The sequence below is a fragment of the Leptonychotes weddellii genome, chromosome 8, assembly GCF_054177405.1.
Source record: "Leptonychotes weddellii isolate Sample4059 chromosome 8, ASM5417740v2, whole genome shotgun sequence".
Classification (NCBI taxonomy): Eukaryota; Metazoa; Chordata; class Mammalia; order Carnivora; family Phocidae; genus Leptonychotes; species Leptonychotes weddellii.
The window spans coordinates 104190251-104206888 of NC_138376.1; the positions used below are offsets into that span (position 1 = coordinate 104190251).

The following is a 16638-nucleotide window of genomic DNA, read 5'->3' on the forward strand; positions in this document are numbered from 1 at the left end:
TTTTTTTTTTTTTTTAAAGATTTTATTTATTTATTTGAGAGAGAGAGTGAGAGAGAGCACGCAAGAGGGGGTAGGGTTAGAGGGAGAAGCGGACTCCCTGCCGAGCAGGGAGCCCGATGTGGGACTCGATCCCGGGACTCCGGGATCATGACCTGAGCCGAAGGCAGTCGCTTAACCAACTGAGCCACCCAGGCACCCTCAAAAAATTCTTATTGTGGTTACAAAGAAAGAAGTATCTCCAGTAATACAGTCTTCTATAATATAGAAGTAATCAAGTCTTCTCTATTACACTTCTCTGTAGAATACCAGTGTTATAGTCTTCAATGGATTAAGTAATAACCTGACAAAAAAAAATTGGGGATCTACCAAAATAAATTATAGGAAACAAGAAAAAGGCATTGTGACAAAAGGTAAAAATCGAGTCAACCTAAATGTTTGTAAAATATAAAAAGAATAGAGCTGCCATGGGAATAAAGATGACTTTTTGTTTTTTATTTCCATACATACTATATACATTATGAAAAAAAACCACTGCAGATAACATTTGAAAAAAAGTTCAGTGAATTGTCTCAACATGGGAAAAATATGGTTTTTCAAAAACACAGCAAACAAAGCTTTCATTTCCAAAGGCAGCTTTGATCTACCTCAATCCCAATGCAAACAGAAACTCCAAATAATTTTTAAAAAGATGTGGTAAAAGCTAAATAAATTAATGATTCTAAGAGAAATAAATTTTTCTCTTATAATAAATTACCAATGTGCTTCCCCATGCCTTTGATTTCATATCTTAAAAAATATCTTTCTGATATTTCCTTTACATCCGCTTTCTTTTGTTCATATATCCTTCCATTTATCTGAAGATGACAGCTATGTAAGATGATGGAAAAGAAAAGCTACAAGACTGAGTTGATTCCAGGATGTTAAGTTTTACAGTCTGAAGATCAACAGATTGTAGGAAACCTGTTCTTTTATTTATCTATGAGTCAGTTTCTCTTAAATATGCAAAGTCATTTTGTCATGTAAAATTTTAGACAAGGGACACATTTTTTTTTCCTAGTGAAGAAACATTTTTCTCTAATTTTCAAAACTCAATTTATCTATTCCTTTTAAAATCTGGAACACCATACATAATTCAATTAAAAAAAATAAAATAAAATGTTAAAATACACAGAATTATAACACTGAAATAAACTTCTTAATTTATAATATATATTCTAAAATTTATACTGAGAAGAATAAAATATTTCTCCTATATTCCAACTAAACCTACAGTCTGATATACCTGAAATTCTAATTTTCTCAAGAAAGAAAAGGAGAGAAAGTAAGTACAGTCATAACTAAAGGTGCCTCAGTGTAGCTCCTGATATGTTTGGTTTAAAACTGGTCAAGATTCCTATCAAAGGAGGAGAGAAAGGGATAATATTTATTAACTGCCAGGCACTGTGCCAAAAGGTGAGAACACAACAAGGAACAAGTCTGCACAGTCGCTGTCTTCAAGGAGCTCAAGGCTAACTCTAACTAAAAGAACTATTATGGTCAAAGAGCATAAATATTTTTAAGGATATTTAAGCTTCTCAATACATCTTATCTTTGAGAAAGACTGTGTAGAAATTTATAACAGAATAAATAGCACAATATTTTTAACTAAGCATCCTCCTCATTTTCATAATCTATTTTCCAGTTTTATGAGCAATACCTGGTTTTTACGGCACTTTTTTTCTTGTAGTGAGATAACAGACCTTTTAAATATGCTTAAGGAACATTTGTGTCTTCTTTTTGGAGGTACATGCTTATTAATTTTATCCATTTCTTTGTGGAGGTCTATTTTTCTTTATTGTTTAGTTTTGCACATTAAGGAGGCTGAACCTAACATATTTTATGTAAATATTTTCCCAGGTTGGTGTTTGTTGTGTTTGTGTGTGTTGTACATATGCACACATAAACACACTTCCATTTTTAAACAGCAAAACAGGTCTTGGGTTGGTTTTTACAGGAATATCAGGTCAGGAAAGCCTGTAGATTATCCTAAATTGGTCTATTTACTGCAGTGAGTGATGTTAGAATAAACACCACAAAGGAACTATAAAAGCACAAGAAAGTCTATTTTTAAGTAACTGACTTACTTTGTTGAATTAATATTTATTGGCACGGCAATGTAAAACAGAATCAAAATGGTTTTAAAATTTCCAACTTCTCAACTGCATAAAATCATTAAACATACTGTGACAGAATCGAGTCTCTGTTTCACTTGCTGCATCTTCATTGAAGAATGTTCAGAGTGGACATAGTCATCAATCTGAAAAGAGCCTTGATGAGGCAGTTTAGGACAGGTGCATAAAGCATCTTGACTTTGGTGTATTCCAGGTAATGGAAATGTTCCATTGTAGCGCTTGAACATTTCAGCCTCTTGCTGGGCAACTGGAAAAATAAATCTATAATTAGTTCAAGTCAACACAACAAAGGCACAATGAAATAATTAAGCCATGAAATTGTAGCATTAAATAAATGATCAGGAACTACATAATACATTTTAAAAACTGGGTAATAATAAGACAACATGACTGACAAAATGTGAAGTTTTTAAATACTATAAAAACATAAAAAAGGAAAAAAATAATTTCACAGATAATTTATGTCAGGCAGTATTATAATTGAGCCTTCAAGGCCATGGCAATCTCTCGGTCTGGTAAACAACAAACTGGGATGGGAGCCTAACTTTAAATATATGTATACAGAAAACGTTTAATATAAAAACTCAAAGGCATACAGAGTAGAATTAAAGGAAAGGCAAGAATAATAAAAATAATTATTTACAAACCCATCTCCCTAAAACAACTGTTTTCATATTTCTATATCCCTCTTAATCTTTATGCATATGTACATTTTATGCATGACACCATAATAGGAATACAATGTAAAGTTTTTCAATTTAAATACAGACATCTTTCATATGTTTATTACTATGTAATTACCATTTTTAAATCCTTTACAACGTCTCATCTAATGAAGCACTATTATTTATTCATGCATTCTCCTATTACTGAATATTTACAATGTTTTCTGTTTTCCCTCATTACAGACCATGTGTGTAGGAGTACTTTCATAGTTCAAATTATTTCTTAAAATAATTCTTTCTTTGGCTTTAATCCTCAGGCTGGAATAGATGGTCAAAAGGGTGAATGTTTTTGATGATGATGATGATGACAAGGACAACGGTATATATACTGCACTTCATGGTTTTAGAAGGCTTTCACATATGTTATTTCATTTGATCATTTAAAATTAAGGAATTTGAAAATCTGTAAGCACCCGTTTGAATATACAAAGGAGAAAAAACATACCGTGATCATTTAAAAAGTATTTCCTTAATTATATACTTTTAAATTGAAGGCCTTTCTAAATATAACATGAAGAGTAACTGATATAATCAAGATTTGTAACAGGGACTCAACAGACCAGCCTTCAGGGATTCTGTGTACTACTGAAGTTACATACAGAAATATGAATGTGTATAAATGTTTCTGGAAATCAGATCCATAACTTTTATCAGATTATTTGTCAAAGGACTGCATGAGTCAGAAAATGTTAAGAATTGTCAACATAAAAGATGGACAGATTTTGCTACATAAACATTTATAGAGTCTTCATTAAAATAAAAAACTATCATAATCAAAATTAAAAAGCAAATGACAAGTAATATAGTTCTTCTATCTCTGGCCAAACTAAGAGTAAAAAGGACCAGATTTGCCCTCCTGCTTGACACTACCAAAAAGCAGATAGAATGTATAAAAGGAAAAAAAAAAAAAGAATGTATAAAAGGAAGAAATAAAACTGTCTTTCTCTACAGATAGAATCGTCTATGCAGAGCTAAGATGACACTGAGGCAAGTGAAGTACATGAGGAAGAAAATTTAAGGAGAAACTTGCTCGATCTCAGGTCCTGGCCCTACTTTGTGTAAAAAATCTGAATGGAATCTAAACAATAAGCCATTAGAACTAATAATCAACTTTAGGCAAGGTTCCAAGATACAAGATCAGCATACAGAAATAACTGTATTTCTATATTCATGTAACAAATAGTCAGAAACTGAAATTTTTTAAAAATGTCATTTACAATGCTATAAAAATATTTCATACTTTGGGAAAAAGTGATGAAAGATGCGAGGGCGCCTGGACTCAGTCGGTTAAGTGTCTGCCTTCGGCTCAGGTCATGATCCCAGGGTCCTGGGATAGAGTCCTGAATTGGGCTCCCTGCTCATCAGGAAGTCTGCTTCCCTCTCTGTCCCTCCCACCCACTTGTTTTTTTCCCCCTCTCCCCCCCACAAAAATAAATAAAAACACTTAAAAAAAAAAAGATGTGAAAGACATGCATATTGAAAACTACAAAACTGCTGAGAGAAACTGAAGAACCTAAAATAAAGAGATATATTATGTTCATCGTTAGAAAAATCAATATTGTTAAAACATCAGTTCTCCTCAAATGACCTGTACATTCAGTGTAATCCCACTCAAAATTCCAGTAGGTCACTTTTGGAGAAATTGTCAAATTCTAAAATCCACATGGAAATGCAAAGAACTTAGAAGAGTTAAAACAACTTTGAAAAAAACAAAGGGGACTTAAACAACTTGACTTCAAGTCTTACTATAAAGCTACAGTAATCAATACACTTCATTATTGGCATAAAGATAAACAAATTAAGAGAAAAGAGTCTAGCATGTATGGACAAGGTGTAAAAGGAATTCCATGTAAAAAAGACAATCTTTTCAACAAATAGTGCTAGAACAACTGGATATTCTTATGTGAGTAAACGAACTTTGATACATACTTTATACCATGTATAAAAAATAACTCAAAATGAATCTAAATGTAAAATAACTTAAAATGAATCTAAATAACTCAAAAAAGAATCTAAACACTATACCACGTACAAAAAATAACTCAAAATGAATCTAATGTAAAACCGTAAGAGAATTTCTTTTAAATCTTTTTTTTTTTTTTAAAGATTTTATTTATTTGACAGAGAGCACAAGCAGAGGGAGCAGCAGAGAGAGCAGGAGAAGCAGTCTCCCGGCTGAGCAGGGAGCCCGATGCGGGACTCGATCCCAGGACCCTGGGATCATGACCTGAGCTGAAGGCAGATGCTTAACCGACTGAGCCACCCAGGCATCCCCATAAGAGACCTTCATAGAACACACAGGAGAGTATTTTTTGTGAGCTTGGATTAGGCAAAGATGTGTAGATACAAAACCAAAAATCCATATAAGAAAAAAATTGGTAATTTTGGACTTCATCAAAATTTCAAACATTTGTTCCTGAAAACTGTTAAGAAAGCAATTAGAAGACAAGACAAAGACTGGGGGAAATGTTTGCAAATCATGTATCTAATTGAGCACCGCTTGTATAGAGAAAACCTAACTCTTAATTAAAAGTCAATAGAAACAAGTCAATTAAAAAATGGGCAAAAAATTTGAACAGACACTTCACTGAAGAAGATAAATGGATGGCAAATATGTACACGAAAAGATGGCTCAACATCATTAGTCACTAAAGATAAACAAATTCAAAGCACTGTGAAATAGCACTGTACACCTATGAGAGGGGCTAAAATTAAAAAGACTGACCACTTCAAATTTAGCAAGGCTATGGAGATACTGAAACCTTCACACTGCTGGTAGGAAGGTTAAATGGCCTGACCACTTTTAAAAACAGTTGGGCAGCTTCTTAAGAAGTTAAATGGACAACTGCAATTGGATACAGCCCTTCTACTCTTAGGAATTTCTTCAGAAGAAATGAAAGCACATGTTTATACAAAGACTTGTAGATGCATATTCTTAGCAGCTTATTTCTAATAGCTAAAAGCTGGGTACAATCCCGACACCCATGAACAGGTGGACAGAGAAAAACAAACTGTGATCTATCATAAAATGAAACAATACTCAGAAATAAAAAGGATGAACTACTGATAAAATCTAAAATAGATAAGTTTCAAAGTAATTATGAGTGACAGAAGCCAGACAAAAAGAGAGTACATGGTATAAATGGTCTCACTTATATACAATTCTAGAAAATGGAAATTAATTCGTAGGGATTGATTGGGGGACAGAGGAGGTAGGGAGAGATTTCAAAGGAGCACAAAGTAACTTAGAGATGATGGATATGTTCATTATCTTCATTGAGATGATGGTCTCACAAGTGTTTAAATATGTCTACACTTATCAAAATGTACATTTTAAATATATTGCATGTCAATTATACTTAAGGCTGCTCACACTAAAAAAAGCAAATGACAAGCTAGTGATAAAAGGGTTTAATTTTTTTTTTAAAGATTTTATTTATTGAAAAAGAGAGAAAGAGAGAGCGCACACACGCACATAAGTAGGAGGGAAGGGCAGAGGGAGAGGGACAAGGACTCCTTGCTGAGCGGGGAGCCAGATGTGGGCTCCATCCCAGGACTTGGGAGATCATGACCTGAGCCAAACTTAGATGTTTAACCAAATGAGCCACCCAGGTGGCCTGGGGGTTAATATTCTTAACATGCAAAGAGTCCCCATAAAATGAATTAAAAATAAATAATCTGGGCGCCTGGGTGGCTCAGTTGGTTAAGCGACTGCCTTCGGCTCAGGTCATGATCCTGGAGTTCCTGGATTGAGTCCCGCATTGGGCTCCCTGCTCGGCAGGGAGCCTGCTTCTCCCTCTGGCCCTCCCCCCTCTCATGTGCTCTCTGTCTCTCATTCTCTCTGTCTCAGATAAATAAATAAAATCTTTAAAAAAATAAAAAAATAAAAAATAAATAAATAATCTAACAGAAAATGGGCAGAGGACCACTACAGAAAATTCAAAAGAATAACTATATGGCCAATAAAAAAAATATATTCAACCTCACCAATAGGAAGGAATAAGGAGGAAAAAAAGGGAAAATTAGAAAGTGATGGGTTTTTTTTTTTTTTTGCCTGTTTAACTGATCCACTGTACTTCAAGATACTTTTTCGTAAGAAACAAATTGAGTAAGAGTAGCCAGCTGTGTAGTGAAGTACTGCTTAAAATACTGAAAAAATATGTAACAGTGGAATTGTACAACAATCATTTAAATAAATTATGGTGTATTCATTTAATGAAAGGGAATTCAGCCACTAAGATTATACACAGAAGTATAATTGCCATGATGAAATATTGCTAATATATTATTAATCAGAGGCAAATAATTTATAAAGCAATATAATGAATATACAAAAAGATGATCATTTTTTTTAGTCACCAACCTTGGTTTCACCAACCATGAATTTAAGATAGCACATATAAAGAACTTTGGGTCCTTGATCACTATATTCATGCCTCACTTCATTTACACACTCTGAATAAAGCACAGCTCAGTAATAAGGGGCACTCTCTCCCTGCAGACCCTGATAATGTAAGTACCAGGGACCATTACTGAGGGAGAAGACCTGCTTACAATCCACCCTGTCAGAGATAGATGTTCATTCTTCAGTACCAATTACTGTCCTCAGATGGAAGTGTAGCTGTACTGTTCTCAGATGGAAAATCTACATGGGTCTGACTGCGTTTTCTCAGTACATATTTTGGACTTCCTTTCATAGCACTCTGACAATTTACTCCCAAATATTCAAAGATTGTTTAAAGAACATTGAAGCTGTGAAGGAAAAGTGCTCTATGAATTGGAAATCGGAAAGCTTAACAGTAGTAGATGAGCCAGGGATGAATGAATCAACAGACGAAAATTATGTCTCACGATCTTTGCCTTATTTTTTTCAAAACTGTCCTTTTAACATTTCATTGTTTTTTGTTATGAATGGAAAGTAAAGCTGGATTTGATTATTTAATGGCATTTTCTGACTCCCTGTTTTTCTGTACTTGCTAGTTATCTACTGCCAACCACAATTTCACATTAAGCTCTGAGTGGGCACGTGAAGCATATAAATGCGGATATAAGCAACAGTTATACAGGATAGCAGGATTTTGGTATTTATCTTATTCTTTTTGCCAAACTGTATTTTCTAAGTATTATGCTATGCTAAACATGTATTATATTTTTTTAAAAAAAGGAATTTTTTTAAACTGGTAAAAAATAACAAAAAGCACCTAAATATTTTTTTTTGCGGTATTACGATGCCTTTCAGAAAGAATTAAAATGGCCCACATGGATGCAGGTAACAAAAATAAACCTCAAACAATTATGAATATTTGTTTCTGTTGGTTAAGGGGAATTTTCTATACAAAAGCCATCTGACTGGATTTCAAGGAGTCACATTAACACCCTATTTTATCTTTAACACTCCTAGTACTGTGAAGGCAGCCATAAAAGAAATCTGCAAAAATATTCACAAAGACCTAGTTTCTCAGATACTGGAAACAGAAGCTACTTACAAGTTCTTGCATTCCTCCCCTCCCTAGCCCTCCACAATATATACATCTATCTGTATAACACTATACAGATTATTTCACTGTAAAATAGGTCATAATTGATGCTTTCTGAAATTCCTTCAAGCTTTATGCTTCTAACATTTCAAAGCTTTCTAAAACATTTTTACATAGACCACGACTGGAGTATGATGTTGCAATTAAACAAACTGTATTTCTTCACTTAGTCGTTTTCTCCTCTTTGGCTTATTTAACTTTGTACATTTAAAATTCTAACCTAACCTGATAAAACTCAAAATTTTAACAGTCTCACCCCATCCATCCACCACTTTTTGAGGAGTGCACTAGAGCCAGCTCTGGGAATACAAAGACACTGGCCCCCTCTTGGGGTTTGAATCTTTTGGAGGTCAACAAGAAATTACTGCTATGTGCTAACTGGCGTAGCAGAGGTGTATCCACAAGGGGCTGGGAACAGAGAGGTGGCAAGTACATTTGCTTAAAGGAACGTTATACCCATCAAATTACTTCCAAATCTACCTACAACTGGCTATAATTGGGGATTCTAAATTTTATACAACTAAAAAAAATTCATAAGGTGTTTTCATAATTGATAATCAAATTTTGATTTATAATAAGTTCAGTGCTTTTGTGTATGTTCTGGCCTTAAACATTATAAGAAATAACGTGGTTTTCTCAGGAGACTTTTATCTTTATAGGAGAAAGAACAGAGGAAATAAGATATTTTAATGCAGAGCCCTTTGCATTTGAAGTGAATACAAGATTTGCTATTATTAAAACCTATGTTTACTTATGTTATTGACTTTATAACAAAGTACAACTAAAAAAATCAAAATATTCTTTCTCTTATACTATATTAACAGTAAGATTTCCTTTTGGTTCAACACTTAATCCCTTTGTTCAAGACCTATTATGAGACACAGTTCTGTTAATGAGTACTGTCATTTTACTGGATACCTAATTCTTTTACTTATAAATGATTCTATTTCTAATTATAGCATTACTGTAAGCTGGTAGGTCTACCATGCTAGGTTCCCAGCATTCAGCAGTTATGCAGCATGCTCCTTGCTTTCCTCTAGTGTTTGATGTGTGTAGGGAATTTCTGTGGTCTGAATGTTTGTGTCCCCCTGAAATTCCCACATTGAAGTCCTAACACCCAAAGTGGTGGTACTGGGAGGTGGGGCCTTTGGGAGGTCATGAGAGCAGAGCCCTTATGAATGGGAAGGGCACTAATCCCCTTATAAAAGAGGCCTCAGAGAGTTCCCTTGTCCCTTCTACCATGTGAGGTTACAGCTAGAAGGTGCCATCTATGAACCCAAAAGTGAGCTCTCACTGGACACCGAATCTGCCAAGCCTTGATCTTGGAACTTCCCAGCGTTCAGAACTGTGAGAAATAAATTTCTGTTGTTTACAAGCCATGTAGGCTCTGGTATTTTGTTATAGTGGTCAGAATGGACTAAGACAAGAATGTTCAAGGGCTTAAAACTTTTTCTTTTTTTAATTGTATTTTACGGGGCCTGATTTGTTCCTGCTTCACCTAATCTTAAGAAACTGTGTGGATGGGCCAGAGAAGTTCTATTGAGTAACACTTCAACTTTAGTAGCCTGGGTGTATTCAGGGCCTGTTAGTTATTTTGTATTTCCTTGGGATATTTAATATGTTAAGGAGAACTTGTGCTACTAATGAAACTGTCCAAAGTTTTCTTTTTTTTTTTTTTAAAAAGATTTTTTCATTTATTTGACAGAGAGACAGCAAGAGAGGGAACACAAGCAGGGGGAGTGGGAGAGGGAGAAGCAGGCTTCCCGCGGAGCAGGGAGCCCGATGCGGGGCTCGATCCCAGGACCCTGGGATCATGACCTGAGCCGAAGGCAGACGCTTAACGATTGAGCCACCCAGGCGCCCTGTCCAAAGTTTTCTAACAAGGAAGTATAACAGATTCATGTCTCAAAGTCAACCAAAAGTGAGAGCATCTACCATCATTCAGCAAATCTGTTAGGTGAACGCCAAAATATAATAAACTATCTCCAAATCCCTGAAGTACATGCTATTGTCCTTATGTTGATTTCCTATTCCATTATCAATCACTTTTCACACATCATGCTATTCAACTCAACTGTGTGACGTGTGCATTGCTATAGAAAACAGCTAGGATTTCTCTGCTGCAGCCTGGTTCAGGAGCTCTTAATACATCCCTGCTCCATACCATGCTTTATTCTTTGATGAAACACTGAGGTAAGACAGGACAGGTATTTTGATTTTACAGGTGAAAAAAACAGATGCCAAAATACTGTTACTTGACCAGGGTCAAACAGAAAGTGATGGCACTCTGCCTAGAACCCCAGTGAGCTAACTCCTACTCCAGTCTTTCCCACCACACTGCTATTTTGCACCGTTATCACTCTTCCTTCTTGGTGCGCTTTAAAAAGCAAGAATGTAAGCATTTTAAAAAAAAACGCCTGGATGAGGAATTCAGGGCTCTGATTTATGTTCAAAGCCAGTTTTTTATTTGTCCTGAATCCTTGAATGACACAGCCTTTCAAATCAAAGTATCTATTATGTGGAGAATATTAAAATAGAGACTTCAGGATATGACCAAGAAATAGGTAGTTTAAGCACGTCTTCAAATATGGCATTTCTATATCTTAATTCTTCTACTAGGCTAAAAATAGATACTTAAACTACGACCTACAATCAGTTATGTATGTTACTGTATAATCTTATCCAAGTATGAGAACTGTAGTAACTGAGTTTGTCTTTTTTTTTTTTTTTAATTTTTTTTATTTATTTATTCATGAAAGTCAGAGAGAGAGAGAGAGGCAGAGGCAGAGGGAGAGAAGCAGGCTCCCCGCCTAGCAGGGAGCCCGATGCGGGACTCGATCCCAGGACCCTGGGATCATGACCTGAGCCGAAGGCAGACGCTTAACCATCTGAGCCACCCAGGCACCCCCTGAGTTTGTCTTTGAATCATGCATCATTAGTACTTTAAGAACACTATTAAATTATACAGACAACTATGCATATTAAATTAATTTCAACTAGACATTATCTTGTTGCAAAAATATTATAAAGTTAGTTACATTAAAATCGAATGCTACATAATAAAGATAATTCATATTTTGGATTATACTGAGAATACAACTGCTTAATGCATTATAATTATCCCCAACATTTGTAAAAGAATGAACTATTAATGATACTAGATAACCAAAGTTCCTTTTAGTCTTAAGGGCTCCTCCTAAATATTAAAATTGAAAACAAACAATACACTTCATCACAGGAATATGTGGCTACTTTTTTAATTAAATTACTTCATGAAATAGGAAATGCAAAGACTAAATAAGTAGCCTTAGTGTTTTAAGAGTATGGGCTCTAGACTCAGACAGCTGGGTAAATGTGTGACCTTATGAAAATTACTTCATTCTCCCTGTGCCTCAGTTTCATCATCTGCAAAATGAAGATAATAATAGCATCTACCTTGTGGGGTTTTGAAAGGACTGTACGGAAGCATGTACGTAAAATGCTCATAAGAGCAGAGGACACACAGTAAATATTTGATAAATGTTAGCTACTACTACCACTATTATTATTAGCCCCCAATTTACTCACTGATCATGGCTTTCATTCTATATTTTTATAAAATTTAAGGGGAAAATGCTATCTATAGGATTTATAATTCTTATTTTAAACACTTATTGCACATCAGTAATATACCAGGTACTATGTTAGACAAGGAATTGCAAACACCATGGACTTTTGGTCAATGAGCAAGTTATATAACAAAATTTTTATAGGAATATAAAGGTATTCATTACCTTGAACTCTGATATAGTATGTCACAGTGTGAAAAATAAAGCTATCAACAACAATAATGTAGGTGGTTCTTAATGAATATGAATTCTTTAAATAAAATCACATTTAGTATCAATGGTTGAGATTGCCGTTCAGTGTAACTAAAATTCTTCCAGAGGTTTAATCAACTACTTGGGAAGCACAAAAGACTGGAAAAGAGCATGGTAATCTGGGTCTGATTCCTGGATTTTACAGCCCTGCTCAACTTGGCACACAGTAGATGCTCAATAAAGATTTGTCTTGCCTAAAATACTATGACAAAGTACTCCAGAGTTAACACTGATTCAGAGAAGAGACTACCACCTAGTGGAAAATTAGGCTCATCACCTGGGATTATCAAATAATGCTGACAACTTCCCAAATTAACACTTGATCCTACTTAAAATACTACATGTATATTCACTGTGTGTCAGTATTCAGGCTAAGTATTAGTAATAAAAAGATGAATAAGCCTCCATCTCTACTGCCTTCAAAGTACAGATAATACAAAGAAATCACATACTCCACAGAGTGGCATAAAATAAATGGTATTGCAGAAAAAAAAGAAAAAGCCTTGCTTATTAGACAATCAAAAGCTAGTATTTCAGGAAATTTGCTAAAAAGGCAGGTTAGTGTAGCAAGTAAGAGCACAGTCTCCAAGTCCAGACTGTATGGATCCAAGTTCTGGCTCATGTAAAATGAGGATAATTATAGGACCTAACTCTTAAGATTATTGTGAAAAATGATATGTAAAAATGTAAAGTGCTTTAAACAGTAGCAGAAACAAAGAAAGTGCTTTGAAAGTATTAGTTATGATTATCACTACATTTAGAACAGGATCCTAGAGATGGAGGTAGACAAATATTAATAACAGAACATTAACTGCTAAAGTCTAGCTTCATAAATTTAATTCAGCAGAAGCCGTTTCTTCTGACTAGCACTCTGTTATTATGGGAATCCTAAAAGTACATTATTTGTGGTACTCTGTGACTAAATTTTGTATTACTAGATGATTAACCCTTTCAACATCAGGCAAATAAAACTGCCTTCTGAAAGTAAAAATTGTATTTCTTACCAAAAAAAGCAAAAAGTCAGTAGAATGAAAGACCCAAAAGACCACAACCTGAACATATGCTTAACAGAGAAAGATGCTTGCTGACTCTTCACAGATTTTGCTAGAACTGAAAGATAGATGATACATTTAGCTACCATTGTGGTCTCATTCGCAGCTTATTTAACTTACAAAAAAAAAAAATGAGTTTGCTCCATTTTCCTTGAAAAATACCTAAATGTATGAGCAGCTCTGATAAATACTATTTAAAAATCATGTAACTGTTCTATATCTTTCAAATTTTATACCACTAAAAACACTTATGTAAAGATAACATGTAAACTTTATTTTCAAGCCAAGAAAGTGTGGGCAAAATATTCCTGCATTAAAAATAAGTAAGATATAAGGCAAACCTCTAACAAGTTAATAATAAATATTGTAAGTTTTAATGAAAAATCTAAATACTATTGACTTGATGATTATGGCTTGCATTTAATGAGTAAAATACTTCAGAGTCTAAAACAACTTTTTGTTTTCTTATGACTATATACCATACACAAGAACTGTGCTAAATTTTGGATTGCTTGGGATTATGTAACTTCTTCCTAAGCTTCCTCATTTTAAAAATAGGCAGCAAAGAGTTAGGAAAATGTGTTGAAACATTTTGAGTTCTGTTTGTAAAGGTGTTAGTATACTGAAAATTGTGTTCTAAAATCATGGCACAAAATAATTTTAATTTCATGTGTATTATTTGAACATTTTAATTTCTGAAACACTTTGAATTCCATCCTTTTCTACATTAATACAGTACAGATATAATGTCCTTAACTTCATGCACTTATTTTCTAATACAACTGACCCAGAAAGGTACACATTCTAATTAAAAAAAAAAAAAAAAAAGGCTGCCAACAGAATGAATAAAGAGGGGGGGAAAAAACCTTTTTTCAATTCCCTTTCACATAGAGGGGCTTATCAGCATATTAAAACCTCAGTTCCCATAAAGCCAAGTATATACGGGTTAAATGAGCATGATAACCACCCATTTTACCTTTTTCCTTGTTTTATTATTGTCCTTATCAATTTACAAAGTACTTTCACAGTCCCCGCCTCACTGTAACCTCAGAAATGACCCCCTGAGGCAGCACAGGTGTGGAGAGTAGCCGTGCCACTTACCAGATGAGGAAATGGGAGCTTCAGGAAGGCAAGAGGCTTGCACAAGGTCACTACAGAAACAGAATTGAACCTAAAACCTCTGCTTTTGAACTCCTAAAAATGCTTTGCTTTTTCTGCTTACGCTTCTAGAATGGACTTCTTGGTCTAAATGCCTACTGTCTAAAAACCAAATTGGCAAACCCAACTGGGCTAACTAATGATGGAAAGCCTTGATCAATGACAGAAAAAATACTGCAGAAAGAAAGATAAAGAGTGGAACTTCTACTTGCCTTTGCAGTGACAATTTCAAAAGCCTACAAAGCACATTAGGAATTGAATGGAGACTGTTGTGAAAGCTCTAAAGGTTCTGAGGAAATAACCGAGCTGCCTCCTTCCGTACACCAGGCCCAGTGATGCGGATGCAGTGCCTAGGTGTGACTCCCTGTCATGTAAACAGTGAGAGTGCACACAAAGAACGGCCTGTTTCAGGACACATGTTTGAACTAGACACCAGGTTTGAATATGTGTTAGAGAAATTTGGTATTTCTTCTCGGTAAAATTTTTCAAAATAAATCTCAATTTTACATATTTTTTTTCTAATATAATTTGCCTGGAAGAGCATAATATAATCCATACAATGATCAACAATTTCAGGTTTAGAACTTAACTGTCTAATGTTCCACAAAGAGTGAAACCATATGATAACTGACTTTCTCTGCTTGACTTATTTTGCTTAGCATAATCTCCTCCAGTCCCATCCATGTTGATGTAAAAGTTGGGTATTCATCCTTTCTGATGGCTGAGTAAGATTCCATTGTATATGTGGACCACATCTTCTTTATCCATTCATCTTTTGAAGGGCATCTTGGCTTCTTCCACAGTTTGGCTATTGCGGACATTGCTGCTATGAACATTGGGGTGCATAAGGAATAGCATGAAGGACATCAGGAGAAGGAAAGTAAAAATGAAGGGGGTGGAAATTGGAGGAAGAGATGAACCATGAGAGACTATGGACTCTGAGAAACAAACAGGGTTTTAGAGGGGAGGGGGATTGGTTAGCCCAGTGATGGGTATTAAGGAGGGCACGTACTGCATGGAGCACTGGGTGTTATATGAAAACAATGGATCGTGGATCACCACATCAAAAACTAATGATGTACTGTATGGTGACTAACATAACATAATAAAATTTTAAAAATTAAAAAAAAAAGAACTTAACTGTCTAATAATTTAGCACTTCTCACAACCATTGACCAATAACCAATTAACTGTTAACCAATATTTGTATTAACACAATAACCACTCACATTTCATTTAAATTTAAGACTCTCTGCCAAATAATCCCACGTTAATGTTACCTACATATGTATGTGTGTGTGTGTATATATACATATATATATGTATTTGTATATTTAGGCATTTAAGATATTGTATGTAAGCCAACCTAGCTTAGCAAAAACACTGAATGATGATACATGACATCCTAAACAAATCAGAGACTAATGATGACCATTTATTTTTGAACAATACTTAATATGTAAAGAAAAGGAACTGCAGTTTTGGGAGTGACAGCACCATGAGTACATAGAGTGCAGAACAATGAAATCCTAATTTCAGGACAGAAATTAAATAATTAAAGAAATGTTTAAAAATAGCATAAATCCAAATAATTCTAAGAATACCATCTTATTCCTGAAAAAATTGTGTCCAGTCTTTATTTCCTTATTTTTTCTCAGAAAGAGAGAATAGCGTAATTTTAGAGCAGAAAAAGACTTTAAATTTCTAATTCCAGATCTTATTTTCACTGACATTGGATGTTTTTAACCTTCCTTTTAGGCTAAGAAATTCTTAAAACTATAGCTTATTACAACTATGTACTTTAGTGAAAAACAAAAACATGGAATAAGAAACTAAATATTCAACAGAAAACATTAAAGATCCCTACTTCCTAAATGTTGTTTACCTTTTAAATTTAGTTAACACATTCCCAAATAATTTTTAGGTGAATTTTTTTTAAATTTAGAAAGTGATGATTACCTTTCTCTGATTCCAACAAAAGGGCACAACCATTTATGTGTAACTTTGCTGATATTTAAACTCCATAATAATAGTGCTTATGGAAAAGTAAAATGTTATAACATAATATAATCTATTTAATTTGTTTCTTAAAATATATTCAAGAGAGCTTTATTAATACAAAGGTTGATAGTTTT

The 16638-nt window shown here is 34.4% G+C and overlaps 1 protein-coding gene across 2 annotated transcripts in view; it reads right to left on the reverse strand.

The window, feature by feature from the left end:
* The window catches only part of AHI1 (Abelson helper integration site 1), a 122575-nt gene that overhangs the window by 37062 nt on the left and 68875 nt on the right, over positions 1–16638 (reverse strand). For both annotated transcript variants that reach the window (XM_081829053.1, XM_081829054.1), the window contains exon 19: positions 2222–2418. In XM_081829053.1, the coding sequence (XP_081685179.1) occupies positions 2222–2418 (197 nt within the window). The remainder of the gene's footprint in view (positions 1–2221; positions 2419–16638) is intronic.